Below are 16,454 nucleotides of genomic sequence, written 5' to 3' on the forward strand. Positions count from 1 at the left end.
GTGGGTTACATCTATAGCTCCTGGAACTGATAGAAAATTAGTTAGGCTTAATACTTCATACTTGGCTTGCTACTGCTGCTGTATATCAGAAGGAAAACTAATTTCCTGGCTAATTCTGGAAACATCTAGAAACTAATATTGGCATTATGGCTGTTAAGACGATCGTGGGAAGTGCATGGAAAATATTTTCTATTACAGGTGAAGCCTAGTGTCTGTGGTTTGACTTATCAGATCTTATTACAACAATGCAAAATGCTCCCCTTACTGAACCTTTTTATTATGCCTCTGTATGGTCCCAAAATAATAGTAGTTCACACTCGCACTCTTCATCTGAAGATTGCCATGGCCTTTTTAACAGTGGAGTAAATATTTTTATTCCTGTTTTACAGATAGGGAAACTGAGGCACAGAGAAGTTAAGTAACTTGTCCAAGATCACATGCCAAATCAGTGGAAACAGAGCCCTTCCTAATCGTCAGACTGTACTCCATCCTCATGAACTGCTGATGTGTTCTTAGGTGTTAACTGTGTCCCATGGGGCATTGCTTTTTGAGCCTTCTAGAAGACCATGTCCACAGTGGCAGCAGAACCATGCTGGCTACAAGTTTAGACTGTGTTCATAAAGATCTTGCAGTGTTTCCCTCACCAGAATGGAGAAGGATTGCTTTTTCTGAGTACTGTGCTTGCAAATGAAATGACTGTCCATCTTCCCTCCCCCATCCCAAACACCTCACACACCATGAGGTCTGTAATATACCTCTTGGACAAAAAAATCCTTGACTTCATTGATCAGGAAAACCATGCTAGAGCCTCACTAGTAACAAGTGAGTTTAAAATGGACACATTGCCTTAAAAATTACAAATACCAACAGAACAGCTGAAAGTCTATTTATTGTTTACTTGCCTGTCAAGCCTTGAGTTTAGGGATCTGTTCTCCCTACTCAGAATAACAAACTGGGGATCCTGACTTTGGTTCTATTCCTGGCTCTGTCACTGGCTCACTGTGTGATACTGGGTAAGTCACTTAGTCTCTCTAGGTCTCAGCTTTCTCATCTATAAAACAGGGATAAACATATTAACTCACCTTGCAGGGATCTCATGATTAATGTTTTCTAAACATCTAAGCTGTTTGCGACAGGGACCGTCTTTTTGTCCTCAGTTTGTACAGCACCTAGCACACTGGAGTCCTGGACTACGACTGGGGCTATGGTAATATAAATAATAAAGCTTTTTAAGATCCTCAGCTGTCTTTTTATTATTTTAAAAGTGAAAAGTCTATATAAACTGGAGTCTTGGCAAGTAAAGAGCCTTTCCATTCAGCTTTAAATTGTATCTGAGTCATAAATTTTAATTTACATTTGTATTGTGCTAATGAGCTGGGATCTCAAAAGCATATCCCTATTTCTTTTGAAGCACCTGGAACAAGGCCTGAAACCAGGTGCTCTGGCACAGTGACCGGCAGTGAAATTTCTGAAAGCAGCACGCTATGCTTCCGAACTATTCAACAATCCCCTGATGTGCCCAAGCCCACAGCCTATGTCCAGTGCTTCGTTCTATGTGCGGTGACATTTTACCAAAAAATAATATTAAGCACTGGGCTGGAGTCCAACATGTTCTGAAGATGATTTTTTCATTGGATAGGTTTCTGCTTTGGGTCAATGGCTGATTTATTTCCTATTTCTAAACACTCTGTTCCAGATCTTTCCTTTGATGATGAAAGTTTGTTCCACCAGCTCATTAGTTCACCCATTCTGATTTCAGTGGAAGAGCAAAGAAATATACAGATTGTTGAAGCTGAACATAAGAATGGGTCTGACCTATGGTCCATATCGTCCATTCCCAGCTTCTGTCAGTCAGAGATTTAGGGACACCCAGAGCATGGGGTTGTGTCCCTGACCATCTTGACTAATAGCCATCGATGGACCTATCCTCCATGAACCTATATCATTCTTTTTTGAACCCAGTTATACCTTTGACCTTCACAACATCCCCTGGCAACAAGTTCCACACAGTGACTGTGCATTGCGTGAAGAAGCACTTCCTTATGTTTGTTTTAAACCTACTGCCTATTAATTTCATTGGGTGACTCCTAGTTCTTGTATTATGTGAAGGGGTCAATAGCACTTTCGTATTCACTTTCTCCACACCAGTCATGATTTTATACACTTCTTTCATATCCCCCCCTTGGTTGTCTCTTTTTTAAGCTGAACAGTCAGTCTTTTAAAACTCTCTTCGTATAGCAGCTGTTCCATACTCCTAAAAATTTGTGTTGCCCTTCTTTGCATCTTTTCCAGTTCTAATATATCTTTTTCAAAATGGGGTCGCCCGACCTGCATGCTGTATTCAGTGTGGCTGTATGATAGATTTATATAGTGGCATTATGATATTTTCTGTCTTATTATCTATCACTTTCCTAATAGTTCCTAACATCCTGTTAGCTTTTTCGCTGCCGCTGCACATTGAGCAGATGTTTTCAGAGAACTGATGACTCTAAGATCTTTCTTGAGTGGTAACAGTTAACTTGCATAGTTGGGATTATATATTCCAATGTGCATTACCTTGCATTTATCAACATTGAATTTCATCTGCCATTTTCTTGCCGAGTCACCCAATTTTGTGAGATTCCCTTTGTAACTCTTTGAGTCAACTTTGGTCTTAACTACCTTGAGTAATTTTGTATCATCTGTAACCTATGCACCCTGTTCACCCCTTTTTCCAGACCATTTATGAATATGTTTAATAGCATTGGTTCCAGTACAGATCATTGCAGGACCTTGCTATCTACCTTTCTCCACTGTGAAAATTGACCATTTATTCCTATCGTTTGCTTCCTATCTTTCAACCAGTTAATGATCCATGAGAGCATTTATCTTATCCCTGACTGATTACTTTGCTTAAGAACTTTTGGTGAGGGACCATGTCACAGGCTTGGCTTCCTTGAGTGCTCCTTTAGCACCTTGATCATCCAGTGGCCCCACGATTGTTTGGTAGGCTTCCTGCTTCTGATGAATTTTTTAGTAGTTCAAAAAAAAATAAAAAAAAATATAAGCGAATATGCTGATAAGGGAGGTGGAAGATTATTTCAAAAGCCTGAGTTCCTGCTTAAGCTGTCTAATTGCCTTCTCATATCAGTGTGGTGCTGTGATAAAATTCAACTTTTGATAATTAATGATTACATTCCTCCTCCCCAAATTCCCCATGCAGTTTCATATGGCAATAGTGCTCTTCCGCACTTCTCACCCTAAATTGTTGTGTAATGTGGCTGTGTCCTGATAAGTAAATGTTGTGTTCCTCCCCAAGGGTGTCTGTTTCTCAGTGGTGGCTGAAGTAGGTGGGGTAGACACACCGCACAGATATTGTAAACTTGCTACCAGTCCAGTCCCAGATCTCATTTCCAAGTTAAGTTCCACATCTTTAAAGCCCACAATGGTCTATGGTTTGGCTATGTCAGAATGCCTGTCACTGTGCTCTCCACCGTGTCAGTCTAGGAAGCTGTGGCTGACAGAGCTCAGGTTGTGATGTGCTGGGGCAAGGGACAGGCTCTGTGTGTGTCTGTGTCCATCCAGGGGGAGGGTCCCTATCCCTAGCCACAGAACTCCCTACCACAGAAGATCATCATTACCCCCATTTTACAGATGGGGAAGCTGAGGTACAAAATGACTTGCTTAAAATAATTAAAATTCATTATTAAAATTCAGGCTCTCAGTCCTGTGCTTAGATCACACCATTCTCTCCATGGAGCTAACCCTCCTTCTCCAGCCCCACTTCCTTTGAGGACTCTGCTGACTCAGAATGCTCTGACAAGCTGACAGGAGAGACAGGGTGCAGATTACCATTTTGGCTTCCTCCACTGGAGTCACTTGGCGCTAGGGGCGGGGGATGCGACTTCTCCATCAGTACAGCAGGAGATGGCCCGCCAGCTCCCGGAACAGTGGGGATGTAGTAAGGACCTGGGATGGAGGTGACAGCAGATGGGTATCCAGCTTTTGCCGCCTTGCCCGCTTCATACACTGAAAAGAGAGCAATAATTAGCAACGAAGTGCCAGCCCTTCCCCTCCAAGGTGCTCCACAACAGTACTCCTGCTGCTGCTCCTTCTTTGGATTTTGGTGACTGCCCAGCAGGAGAGGGTCTGGTGTGTTATGAATGGAACTCAAGAACCAGTGGATTTCTCTGAGCTTAAAAGGAGTTCCAGAAATGGTAAGGGACAGCTTATTCTATGCTGAAGGACCTTAAAGCATGGTTAGTCAAGGGCATTCAGCACATAAATCTAGGCTCCACTTAATTTCTTGTTTGGGTTTGTAGCAATTCATCCTGAAGACCAGAATGGGACTCTCAAGAGGCAAGCTTACTCCAGAGGCTCATGAACCTCAGCAAACCTGGCCTGAGATTTGGATTTGCAATAGAACCTGGCCTTGTTTCAGGTGTTTTGCACGACTCTAGTAGGCAGCTGCTTTGCAGCGTGGGAAGGACCATACCAGAATGTTCTCTGCTCTGCAGCCACAGCACAAACATAGCTGACAGGACTGCAGCTTCAGGATGGGAATGTGACACTAGAGGAGCAGGCCCAGTTGCCAGCACCTCGTTGGCAGGAGACTTCGACCATTAAACTATAGGTTGGGTGCTTCATTCTTAGTAACAGGCAATCTTTAGTCAAGTGGAGCACTCAGGATGGGGAAGGGTATGAGCAGATTTCCCTCACACATAGCAAAAGGGATATGGGAGGAGGCTTCGCACTTTGGTCCCTGATCACTCACATGCCCGTGGGCAGCAGCAGGAATCTGGACAGCAGGGGCAGCGGACGTAGCAGCAGCAGCTATGTGGGCAGCATTGGCACCAGCAGATCCCAACCAGGAGGAAAAACAGGAAAGCCCCCAGGATCACCAGGCCCACAAACACCCACTCTGGAAACCAAATGAGAACAAATGGTCAAAGGACACAACAAACTGTAAAAGGCAAGGGCAAGGACTCCAGCTGGAGGGGTAGGGACAGAACAGGCATGTGGGCTAATAGAAGGAGCAGGATCTCTCCTGGTGAGAAGTAAGGAGACAATAGGTCCCTTCTACTGTCTACACTGCAATCAGAGGTATGATTACAACACGTGTAGATACACTGGAGCTGGCTGTCATCTAGCTAGCTCAAAGACCAGCAGCAGTGAAGGTGTGGCAGCAGGGCTGTACAAGCCCAACCGGGACCATGGGTACATACTCGAGTGTCTAGCCCGTGCTGCCACAGCTTCACTGCTGCTGTTATTCAAGCTAGCTAGATCAAAGCTAGCTTGGGTACATCTACATCTCGGTCACATCTCGGAGACAGAGGGTGAGAGGCATAGAGACAGGCTCCATCTCACTGTGCTGGACAGAGGAGGTGCTGTGGGGTGAACAGTATGGAGGCACTAGCCCTACTCTGTTCTTGTGGGACAGAATCCCCTTTGACGGGTTAGAGGCAGAGCAAGACAAACATCATAAAACATGTTACACAAACATTTGTTTTCTCCAGCTGCGTTTGTGCCCTGTTTGTGCATGCTCTACGCCAGCATTCTAGTTTTAATTACACAAATGGTGGCAGAAAACACACTATAAATAGCCTGGTAAATGAGCCAAACAAGGCTGTGCCTGCCCCTTCACTACTAGGCCCACGCACACTATTATTCTTGTGAATGTACTTGGAGAATATTACATTCAGCGCTGCATCCAGCCAGGAAATCTGACAGCAGCCACATTTTTCTACCACTGATGCCTCAAGAGAGCTCCATGTGGCCCAGAAAGGAAAAGACTAAAAATGTGCTAACATTCCCTAATCTCCCTGATCCATTCCTCTCTAAGAAACTTAAAGGCCCAGTGGGTTTTTTCCAAGTCCTCATCTCTTCTAAAGGAATGACATTCATTCAGTCAAGGAAAAGAAACAATATCACATGACACAGACAACCAATCACAGCTCAGCAATACAACTCAAATTTAAAATCTGTAGCAGCAGTTTCCCTCGGTGTTTCACAATCCATCAATAAAGGGAAAAAAGCCTGTCGGGGAAAAAACTCACCAAATCAATGTGAGAAGACTGGGATTTGTTGGCAGACATTCCAAAAGAGGCTAGAGTCATGAAGTACATTATAGGTTGCAACTCAGCTCTAGCAAGTGGATGTTTGGAGTCAGTGCTCCTGTCACAGGGGCCTTGGAGTTATAGGGAGATCTTTGGTGTGTACCAAGTTAGGGACGTGCTTAAGTAATGAGTACAAGGAAACAGCAAAAGATGCTGCTGGATCCATTACAGACACAAATCAAGGTGTTTATCCAGTTAAAAGTGTGATTCCATACTCCTTTTCCTGATACAGCCATTGTTATTTCCTCACACAGCAGTGCTGAATATGATCGAATTCATACAAACACTAAGGTTACTGTGGTTACCATTTCTGAGTTGCTTATTGTCACTTAAACCTGTGCAAAGCAGGTATAAAAAGCTACCTGATGAATATACTAGCATTTTACATCTACTTTGCACAGGTGTAAATGGTGACAAAAGGTGCAAGAAATTGGAGAATCAAACCTTGTTGAGTATATTTGTTGAAAAGACTCCTCCTACTACACTGAATCCTCTGCTGGTTCTAATGTTATGGCTAACATTAGGGGTCTTTACCCTCTTTTCCATGTGTGTGTCTGGGACAGATTATTCCCCCTTCATGTGCACTTAGAGCTGCTCTTGTGTATGAAAGTGGGTATGAGAAGTCTATTTTGTGGGGAGAGACAGACTTTGGTTTAGTGCCCTCAGGCTTCAGTCATTTCAGACATACCCAGAGCTGAATGCTTTCTCATCTCTTCCCTCTGAAAGACCATCTGATGTAGAATCTTGGACTAGATCCTCTATGGGGTTGGGAAATGCTTAAAAGTGGGATCCCATTAATTTGGATAGTAAGGGATTTGTGCAGTCCAGAAAATCCTCAGGCCCCACCCCAACTATCTGGCTGTAGCTAGATCCCCTGATAATGTAGCATTACCGCACAGAAGAACAGCTCCCACAGCTTGGTTTGGCCTAGTATCCCTCCTTTAGCAGGGGTGCCACATATGTGCAGCCTTCGGTGGCTGATTTTCATAGCACTATCCCATAACATAAAGTTAGGCCTTTGAAGAGTACTTCTTCTTGAGGGCATCCAGGGGTGCATCCACACTGTACTTTGTAGATGTACAAGGGTGCTAAGATATTACGGTATGGATAAAACAGAGTTGCCACGATCATGGTGGTGTGGCATGATCACAGGCATACAGCTTGATATAAAACCTCTTGTAAATAGACTTTTCCACTCTAGTGCTGGGCCTGTCTCTCAGCTCTTTCTGTCTTTTGCATCCCTGTGTTACAGCCCCGCCCTATCCCCAGCATGAGGTTTGATATTTCTCAGTGCAATATGCACTTCGAACAAGCGACAGTCTATCACAGAATACAGAAGACGCACACAAGTAAGAAGGAAATTAATGTGCAGTGCAGAGGAGGGATGGACAAACAAGGCGAGAGGGAAGGTGGGTCAATAAAGGGTTAAATGACTGAATACCTGGCATAATCTCCACAGCAAAACTTGGCAAGAGATCAGCAAGCAGCCCTGTCCTGCCTAGAAAAGACAGAAGGAGGAGAACAGGGAGAGAGGTTACTGCAGGAAAAACACACTCCCCAGCCCCTGCCTTAGCTTTCAGCCCCCTTCCTCATCGTGGGATTGACCCACATATGCTCTGTGAACTATATGGTTGAGGGATTTCATCACCTCCACAGTAATTGGCCCTGCTCAATGCCTGGTGGCTGTCTATGTATCTGTCTGGCCTTGATTTGACCAACTGGGCTGGGGGGGAGGGAGAGAGTCAGGAATGGAATCACTCCAATCTAGGCAGAGGCTTGCAAGAAGGGGGTCCATGCGGCATGATTACAAGGCGATGCCTGCAGGGTATTGTTCTACACTCACACACACTACACATAGGCATGCACACTCACACACAAACACACTCATCTGGGGGCTTGAGTGATTCAATTTTTAAAGAATAATTTTACTGGCATAAAAAAGAGAGAGCGTGCAAAAGACCATAGCTGGCTGGATTAGAAAAGGGTTGACCCCCCGTGCCTCCTACAAGTAATCCACATGCACACAGCACATGCACATGTGATGTTTTTCCATATGGGACACTGCAGCTGCACAGATAGGTTCACAAGAGATGCCATAATGACTATATGGGGTGGGGGTATGATGGGATGTCAGTATAACCTGGAGATGCTTTGAGATGTAGAGCCAATATCCAAGTGAAGCAAACCAACCAGGAAAGGATTTCTGTGAAACCTCACTGGACCTCTTGCTTTTTCCATTTGAATTTACAGTGAATGTGACAAACAAAATCCAAGCCCTAAGGGCAACTTGGTACCTCTTTGTTTTGGAACTGCATGTATGAAATGTAGCTAATGCACAGCATATGTCCTGAATGTAGGTAAAGTATACTACAGACATATATGTATATGCCAGTACATATACAGAATGCCCCTGCGTGCATCTGTGCTGTGTGTATATTTATATAGCACCAACAGTTTGCTAGGTTATTTACAGATATGCAGGAAGGAGAAGAGCTTGCAGTCTGAACAGACACATATGGGGGATGGAAAGTAAGGCAGGCAACCAAGTGTAAGTCAGTTAAAGGTGATATAAAGTCATCTTTAACACCCCCGCCCTCAGGTTTTGCACTGAGCAGAGCTCAAACACAGTGATTAACTGGACCCAAAATCCTTGGTTTCTAGTCTCTCCCTGAAGCATGTTAAAATCAACTAGAATCTCACTCTCCACTTTTTCATTGCTTCAGCAGAGTGTCTAGAGAGAGAAAATCCACACAAATGGTTGCTGGAGCCACAGAGAACATTCTAAATTCAGGCAGTGCTTTGCAACCCATCAAAGCTGTTCTGGTACACACTGTAAAACCATCAGTCCCAACGAGCTCTCAGAGTCTTAGCAGAAGATGTAAAGATGATCCTTCAGATAAAGTGTTCCTTATTTATTATTTTAAAATAGGGTTCTATCCATCAGTCTATGGCAACATTTTCATCAAAGTGTCCAAAGAATTTCATGGAATCCAGGTAGTCCATTCCCTGGAAGTACCAAATGTCCAGACTACTCTCAGTCAGCATACACGTATATCTGTGTATTGTACACAAGACATGGGCTACGCATCGTGTGTGTCAGAGGTGTGCCAGATAACTCTTGCATGTCACAAGCATGCTCTACACATGCACACCGGATGCATGGCTCCCATCACAAGTATGCTATACTCATACATGCGCCACATGCTCATCAAATATATGCCTTATTTACACACAAGAATCACATGCATGCAAAATGTATTTGCAGGTACAAACACACATTTACATTGCATGGCTGCAGAAAGCATCTCTGTCTCCTGTTTGTTTACTCTGCATGCAGGCAGACTGTGTCCCTTGCAGTGACATCAGAGGTACAAGGATGGTAAAATATGAAGAGATAAGACGGCGATACACCAGTTGGGAGCAGGCACTGGCCTGGGTAACTCCATCTCACAATGTAGTGCCTCTCATTTGAAGCCCACCCTAAAACCTGAGCTCCCTGTAGTAGTTCTGGGTTTTATGGATAGGTGCTTCACGGTTCCAAGGATGTCCTGGTAAAACCACAGCTATACAATGTGAGAGAAGGCAAATGTCAGGAACCATGCTGCTGTTGGAAATCCTAAATTGTTGTGAGGACAAGCAGGACAACCATTCCATGCAATCTGTGCAACAGTTTACTCAGTTAGACCCCTTCAATAAGCACAATGTGACGTGTCTGGATTTAGGAGGAGAGAGAGTGGATCGCTTCACCATGCCAGAAGGGCAAATAAAGCTGGAATCTTGAGAATACAGCAAAATTCCCACCTTCACATCAGCAGGTTCTGCATTACCTCTGCACTCAAGGCTTTCTCCCCACTCCTCCCTGTCTGTGTGAGGGATTCAGTCTGTGAAGGAATTCACAAAGCCCTCTCAGGAGAGGCCAGTTCAGTGAAACCCAGGGCAGAGGCCACATCTGAACCTAAACCTGTTGATGTGAATAGCCCAGCCAGCTACCAGAAAACAATACACTGCGTGACTTTGCCTCAACTAACTTTCAGCACTTTGATTCTTTCCCGGGGCTGAGTTAATTCACTGGTCGCCTGTCCCTCAGTGCCATGTAACTTCCCCCCTTCACAGACCCTCCCCCTGCTCCTCATTTTTAATAACGGCTGTTAAGTAGGCTAGGCTGCAGAGAAACATTTCAGCTGACCCAGCCGCTCCTGTTCATACCAGTGGTTACCACAGCAACGGCTGGGGGAGGTAGCACACAGGCTTGTCGTGAATGCTCGCTAATTGAAGGCCGACTTTCCTCCCACAGTGATGAGCAACAAGTGAAGCAAAAATATACAGCAAGAGGGAGGGATTAGATGGCTCAAGGCGGCAGGGAGTGAGGTATAAGATTCTTTCACCTCTAGGTTTAGCTTGATTCAGGCCCAGGATGATACTGACAAAAAGTGTCATGCAGGAAATGAATTGGGGGCATCAGCCTAGTTCCTAGGGAACAGGCGCCCCAGCAGGCCACCCCAATTGGGATTAGCTGCCTGCTGCTCCCATGCTCTGAAGTCTCAATAGAAAAGCCAAGGACTGAATGGGCCACAGAGCTGTACTCCCCTCTGCCCCCCAGACGAGGTGGTCAGTCTGGCACAGGTCAGTGAGGAGAAAGCTCACAGTCCCTGCCCTGTCCCTGTCCCGTGAATAAACACCAGCGCTCCATATCACGCTGACTCCTTCCATTGGCACCAAACTCATTTTTTTAAAAGTAAGCTTGGAAGAGGGAGAGTGGGGGCTAGAAAGGAGCTGTCAAGGAGAAAACAGTTTATTCAAATACCCTGATAAGAGGTCGTCCATTTTTGTTGCCTATTTATTATTGCGTGGCCTGTGTCGGAAAGCGGACAGTGGGCATTTTGATAAATGAATTGAAATGGCTGTCTAGTTTCTTCTGTAAATGCCTCTATATCCACAAGGACTGTAACTTCTTGTGCTAGCACCCCTCAGTGCATCCCAGCAGACACCTCGTTGTCTAGATGGCCCCATTTTCCAGGATTATCCCGGATGGTTTTATTCAGAATAGGAGTTTGTCCTTGTGTCAATAAAAATCAGGGACGTGTTGGCGCTGTCTCTATTCCCACCACACTGCTGATTATGCTTTCCACACAAGCAACTCCAGCAGCTGCCTCTCAGTTGTTCCCTCAGCATGCACCTGCTGCCTCTCGGGCACAAGCGGAAGTTGTGGCCACTCAACTGCAGCTGAGAGGCACAAAGACTAGAGTGGCAGCACAAGGACAGCAAGGGCCATCACCAAGTGGGAGGAGGATCTTTAGCCCTGTAGACAGACTCGGGTGTAGAAGGACTGGGGAGGGAGAGGAAAATTGGAAATGGGGATAAGCCAAGAGAAAGCAGCGCAGACCTGGAAGGTGGGGAAGTAAAAGGGAAGGAGAGAGGAGTCCTAAAACCAGAGGGAGGAGAGAGAGAGAAAACGAAAAAACTTAAGAACTTAATATGCAGGTTTCAGAGTAACAGCCGTGTTAGTCTGTATCCGCAAAAAGAAAAGGAGGACTTGTGGCACCTTAGAGACGAACGAATTTATTTGAGCATAAGCTTTTGTGAGCTACAGCTCACTTCATCGGAATGCATCCGATGAAGTGAGCTGTAGCTCATGAAAGCTTATGCTCAAATAAATGTGTTCATCTCTAAGGTGCCACAAGTCCTCCTTTTCTTAATATGCAGGGTAGATGATACACCCAGGAGAGGAGCAAGAAGTTAGGTCTGACCTGGAGACAGAGGAGACAAATAGCTGAATGGAATGGGGTCTATAGAGAAGAGGGTAAAAAAAACAGAGTTGGAGAAAATAATGAGGGAACGCAGGGTTAAGTACTTTGAAGAGCAGGAGGAATCAGGGATGGAAGTGAGTGGCAATATGTTCCCTTTGGGGGGATTGATGCTCTGATCCCCCCCGGTAGCAGTGCCTCACTATTTCCTTCCCAGTAGCAGAAGAACATGCTATTGTCGTCAACCTGTGTTACACTCAAGGGGCCCTGGCACTTGAAGACTGACCCAATAGGGGCATCAGAAAGCGGAGTGGAGAAAGCATGGCTCTCATAAATCGGAGGCTCTTCCAAGGCAGCTGCTGGGAGATTTATTGGGAGAGTGTGGCCTTGTAATGAGTTCCTCCTTGCTCCCTCTGCGAGCAGTAAACTTTTCTTTTTTTCCCGTCCCTCTTTTCTCTGTTTGTCAGTCAGAGGGAGAAACAGAGGCAGCCGTTCTGGGAGATCAAAGCTTTAGCAGGCAACAAAGACCTCCAAAGAGGCTGTTGCCATGGAAACCTTAGTAGCTGAGGCCTTTTAATCGTGCCATTCTCCTTTGTTAGCAGCGTGTGGCTGGGGCTGACAAATAAGAAGGAACAGGGTGGAGGGGGGGAATCCTTGGCAACAAGTAGTATTTCTAAATGGCATGAAATAAGTAACGGGGGCGGGGGGGGGGGTTGGACAGAGTTTCAGGAGAGAGGCAGCAATGCTGCATGGGTGCGCAGTGGAAGGATCTATGGGAAAGCAACATCACACAGGAGTTTAGCAAGAGAAGACACCCTTGGTGCCCTCTCGAGGCACCACAGCACTCACAGGTGCGAACACAAACTGGTCTCGTTTGTCTTGTCCTTTGTAAAATAATTTACTCCTTGCTCCTGCCCACTTTATGGTTCTCTGGCCCAGGCAGAGCTATGGGTAAGAAAGTCTTGGTTATAAAGCTGTTTGTGGGCCTTCCTGGGCTGAATTCTGGGCCTCTAGCCTCCTGTGCATACCAGTGACACTAACACATCTGCCAACTACTGTGACAAGTAGGCTGGGATGTTATTGGCAGCTCTTCAATGGAATAAAATGAAATGCTACAGCTGTCATCCTGTTAGGGCAATTTCCTGCCATGAACTCTCCCCTCCCTGGATTATAGACGCTGATGTGGGCTCAGTCTCTCTTGGGGCAGAAGAGACTAAAGCTGGCACTGCTTATAACAGGTTAAATAAGTCACCTTATTGACTAAGAACATAGCACAAAGGTCCAACCACACACACACAGTAGCATGCATTGATTTACACAACAAATACATTGGACAGGTAGGTAGCTATTATTACAATGTGGGTAAGTATATAAGTAGGTATATATATCTACAACTATGCCTCTCTGTGTATATTGGGCTAGGAAGAATCTGATTTTTATGCTTTATGAATTTTGACAGGTAACATAAATTACCAAATTTTTAGTTTATCAACTTTAAATGTTTGCTTACTAACATGGGATTAAGAAAACCCCAGATGCTAATTGTTTAATTTAAAAAGTAATGACTGGAGAAGTCTAGGCTTCTAGGAGATTCATTAATAAAATACTATCTGATAATTGTGTAATTCATGTTGTGTTAATTGACCTGCCAAATGGAACAGAGAATAAAAGAAGTCAACAGTTGTCTAGCAAAGCAGTGTGGTCCATTAGCTAGAACACAAGACTGCCAGTTAGGATTCCTGGGCTCTACCCCTGACTCTTCCAGAAACTCACTGTATGTCTGAGAACTAGTCATCTTAACCTAATCTGTGCCTAAATTCCCCAGCTGTAAAATGGGGATCATATTTAATAACCTGGGTAAAGAGCTTTGAGGTCCTCAGATGAAAAGGACTATAAATAATAATTATTTTATCACAAGTGTAGTACGTTGTATATGTTTAATAGAGACAGTAGGCTTAAGCTACAGAAATCACTTAGCCTAGCTAAAGGGTCCTGATCCCCAAGGAAAGAACATGAATTAAACTAGCATCACCAAAACCCCAGGATGTCACTGCGATGCACTATATTAGTCCTGACACTACAGCAGGTACAGTGCCTAGCACATTGGGACTCTGATCTCTGATTGGGGATTCTAGATGCTATCATAATACAAATATTTAATAATAATTTGTATTAATACTCTTTGAATACTCATCCTGTCCTTATTCTAGAGTGGGTTCATTTGCTCCCAATCTCATTCCTGCCTCTATAGCAAAACACTTTTTTCCCACTGATCTCCTTAGATAAAGGCCCTGATTCAGCAGTCCATGCCCATAAGTGCTTTGCTGAATTTTAGGCACATGCTTAAATCCCACTGGCTTTGCTGAACAGGGGATGGATTTAAGCACATGCTTAAATGCTTTGCTGAATTGGGACCAAAGTGAGAACAGCCAGTGGAATTCTACAGTGCAACGAGGAGCTACCCTTATCTTTGATATGGAAGTGTGACCCAGGGACACTAAAAATCCCAGCCTGGCTGCTCAGATCAAGATGGAAGATTGCAGATGCAATCTGCAGTCTCCATGAGCTGTATATGTCCATATAAAGACACGCGCAGCTGCAATCTACTCCATTTTATTCAAATTATAGTAGAAGCAGCTCCTGAGGTTGCTAATGAAGCCCTTGGTTGGGCAAAGTTTGTGACCCTCTGCCCTTAACTATGTAAATATCACTGTATTTTTGCCGCCTCCCAAATCTTCCTCATGTTGTTACTGATGTCAAATGATCTTGTCAAGCTGCATCCTCCCTTTAACCTGCATACTTCCTATGCTTCTGAGGTTCAAATCTGAGATATTTTTCCTATTTCCTCTTAAGCACTCATTGGTCTCCTCTCTTATTCTGCCCTCCCCAATTTCCATTTTCGTCAACTGATATGATAAGGAGGTAGAACTCCTGCTCCCCTCACAACCTCCAGCCAATGTTTTAAAAGATGCAGCGACCCCCAAAATAAGCAATGTACAGTGTATTTTAAAAGGAAATGTCAATAGGGAGCAGATACTGTGCATGATGGGAAATCCAAACTCTCTCAGACATCATCCCTTTACTGTTTCAGCTGCTCCCAATAGGGAGTCAGCCTTTCATCTGATCAGCAAACAGCAAACAAAATGCATTGAGCATCCCCTAGGATCACAGAAGTTCTCAAATCTACATTTATATTCAGTCTGTCCTTGCAATTCACTAATATCCAGAAGAGAAGTGGAATGGTATCAGAATATCCCAGAAAGTTCCAGAATATTAAAAAATTATATTTCTTTATTGCTGGCTGCCTATCTCCTGCATTAAAGGGCACTGTCTTGCTTTCAGTCATCACCACATTGAGAGAGAGAGAGAAGGAGAGGCAGGAAAAAGAAGAGTTGGAAGGACAAGGAGACAGGGAGGAAGGGAAGGTAATTGGGATGTCACTGATACACATACATAACGGGTTTGATCATTCTGCCTGATGACCAACACCCAGGAGAGGAAGCGAATGCAAGCTGCTCCAACCAGCCTATGAAGCAGAGCAAAGTACACCCAGAACAAGACTGCTCTCTTGCTCTTGGAGAGCCCATTGAAGTGCACTTTCCTGCCGTGCAGGTGCTGCACACAGACAAACGGACAAAGTGCAATGACAGAAAACAGGCTGCCTGAGCTGCAAGTTCCTCACAGTAAAAGCACAAAGGACTAGAGCAGTGTGACCGGACGTATCAACTCTGCACTGATGAGCTGAGGGTTAAGCAGCTGGTCTGGACGCAGGAAGTCAGCCCCCTGGCCTCTACTGGGCAGGCTCCCAGTGACAGGAGCATTCAAAAGAGAGCAGCTCAGCCCAGTCTGGGCTGACCAAGGAGGAGAGCAGTCGGGTGCAGCAGCATTCTGCCAAGAAGCTGCCAGGACTGGGCCTCCTAGCCAAACCACTGGAAGCACATTGACCGCAGGAACTGAGGATGACGACTTGCTGCCAACAGGGGAAAGGGCCCCAGAGATGAACCTGGGAGAGAGCCAGAAGGGATCCCAAGACAGAGCTGTGACACTGACAGAGGTTCCAGAAACAGTGGTAGGAAATGACCCAGGGAGTGCATAGTGATACCAGACCCCTAGGCCATATATATGGCCTATGGTTTTGAAAGACACTGGGTCAGAACCCAGTGGAGTAGGATGGGACCAGGTTCCCCTACCCCACCTTGGGGACTAGAGCTACTAGGCAGAGCAGCTCTTGACTCTCGCTGTGGGACAATACTGCCAGTCTGGGGCACACAGGCACCCCCCAACAGCCAGTACAACATAAAGCAGGGCAAGGCTCTTTCCCCCATATAATCTTTTATACACAGGTTCCAAGATTTGAAACAACATTAATTTATCTAGGCTTCTCCTGTCTCCACGGTAGCACATTGCTTCACCATGGTATCTGAGAAGCAGTGCAACCAGGTGGATAGACCACTGGACTTGGACTCAGGAGACTGGGTTTTATTATAGACTCTGCCACAGTCCTGCTTTGTGACCTTGGAGAAGTCTCTTCCCCTCTCTGTGCCTCAGTTTCCTCATTTGTAAAATGGGACTAATGATACTGACCTTCTTGGCAAAGTGCTTTGAGATCTACTGA

At 45.1% G+C, this 16,454-nt stretch overlaps 1 protein-coding gene across 7 annotated transcripts in view; it reads right to left on the reverse strand.

The window, feature by feature from the left end:
- ILDR2 (immunoglobulin like domain containing receptor 2) overlaps positions 1-16,454 on the reverse strand; it is a 48,873-nt gene that overhangs the window by 10,083 nt on the left and 22,336 nt on the right. For 5 of the 7 annotated variants that reach the window (XM_084628026.1, XM_084628022.1, XM_084628020.1 and 2 more), the window contains 3 exons: positions 7,537-7,593; positions 4,754-4,900; positions 3,832-4,008 (listed from right to left, as the gene is read on the reverse strand). In XM_084628026.1, coding sequence (XP_084484152.1) covers positions 3,832-4,008; positions 4,754-4,900; positions 7,537-7,593 — 381 coding nt within the window. The remainder of the gene's footprint in view (positions 1-3,831; positions 4,009-4,753; positions 4,901-7,536; positions 7,594-16,454) is intronic. The other 2 variants (XM_084628024.1, XM_084628025.1) reach the window with 1 other exon arrangement.

The sequence above is a fragment of the Lepidochelys olivacea genome (genome assembly GCF_965140295.1).
Source record: "Lepidochelys olivacea isolate rLepOli2 genome assembly, chromosome: 1".
Lineage (NCBI taxonomy): Eukaryota > Metazoa > Chordata > Testudines > Cheloniidae > Lepidochelys > Lepidochelys olivacea.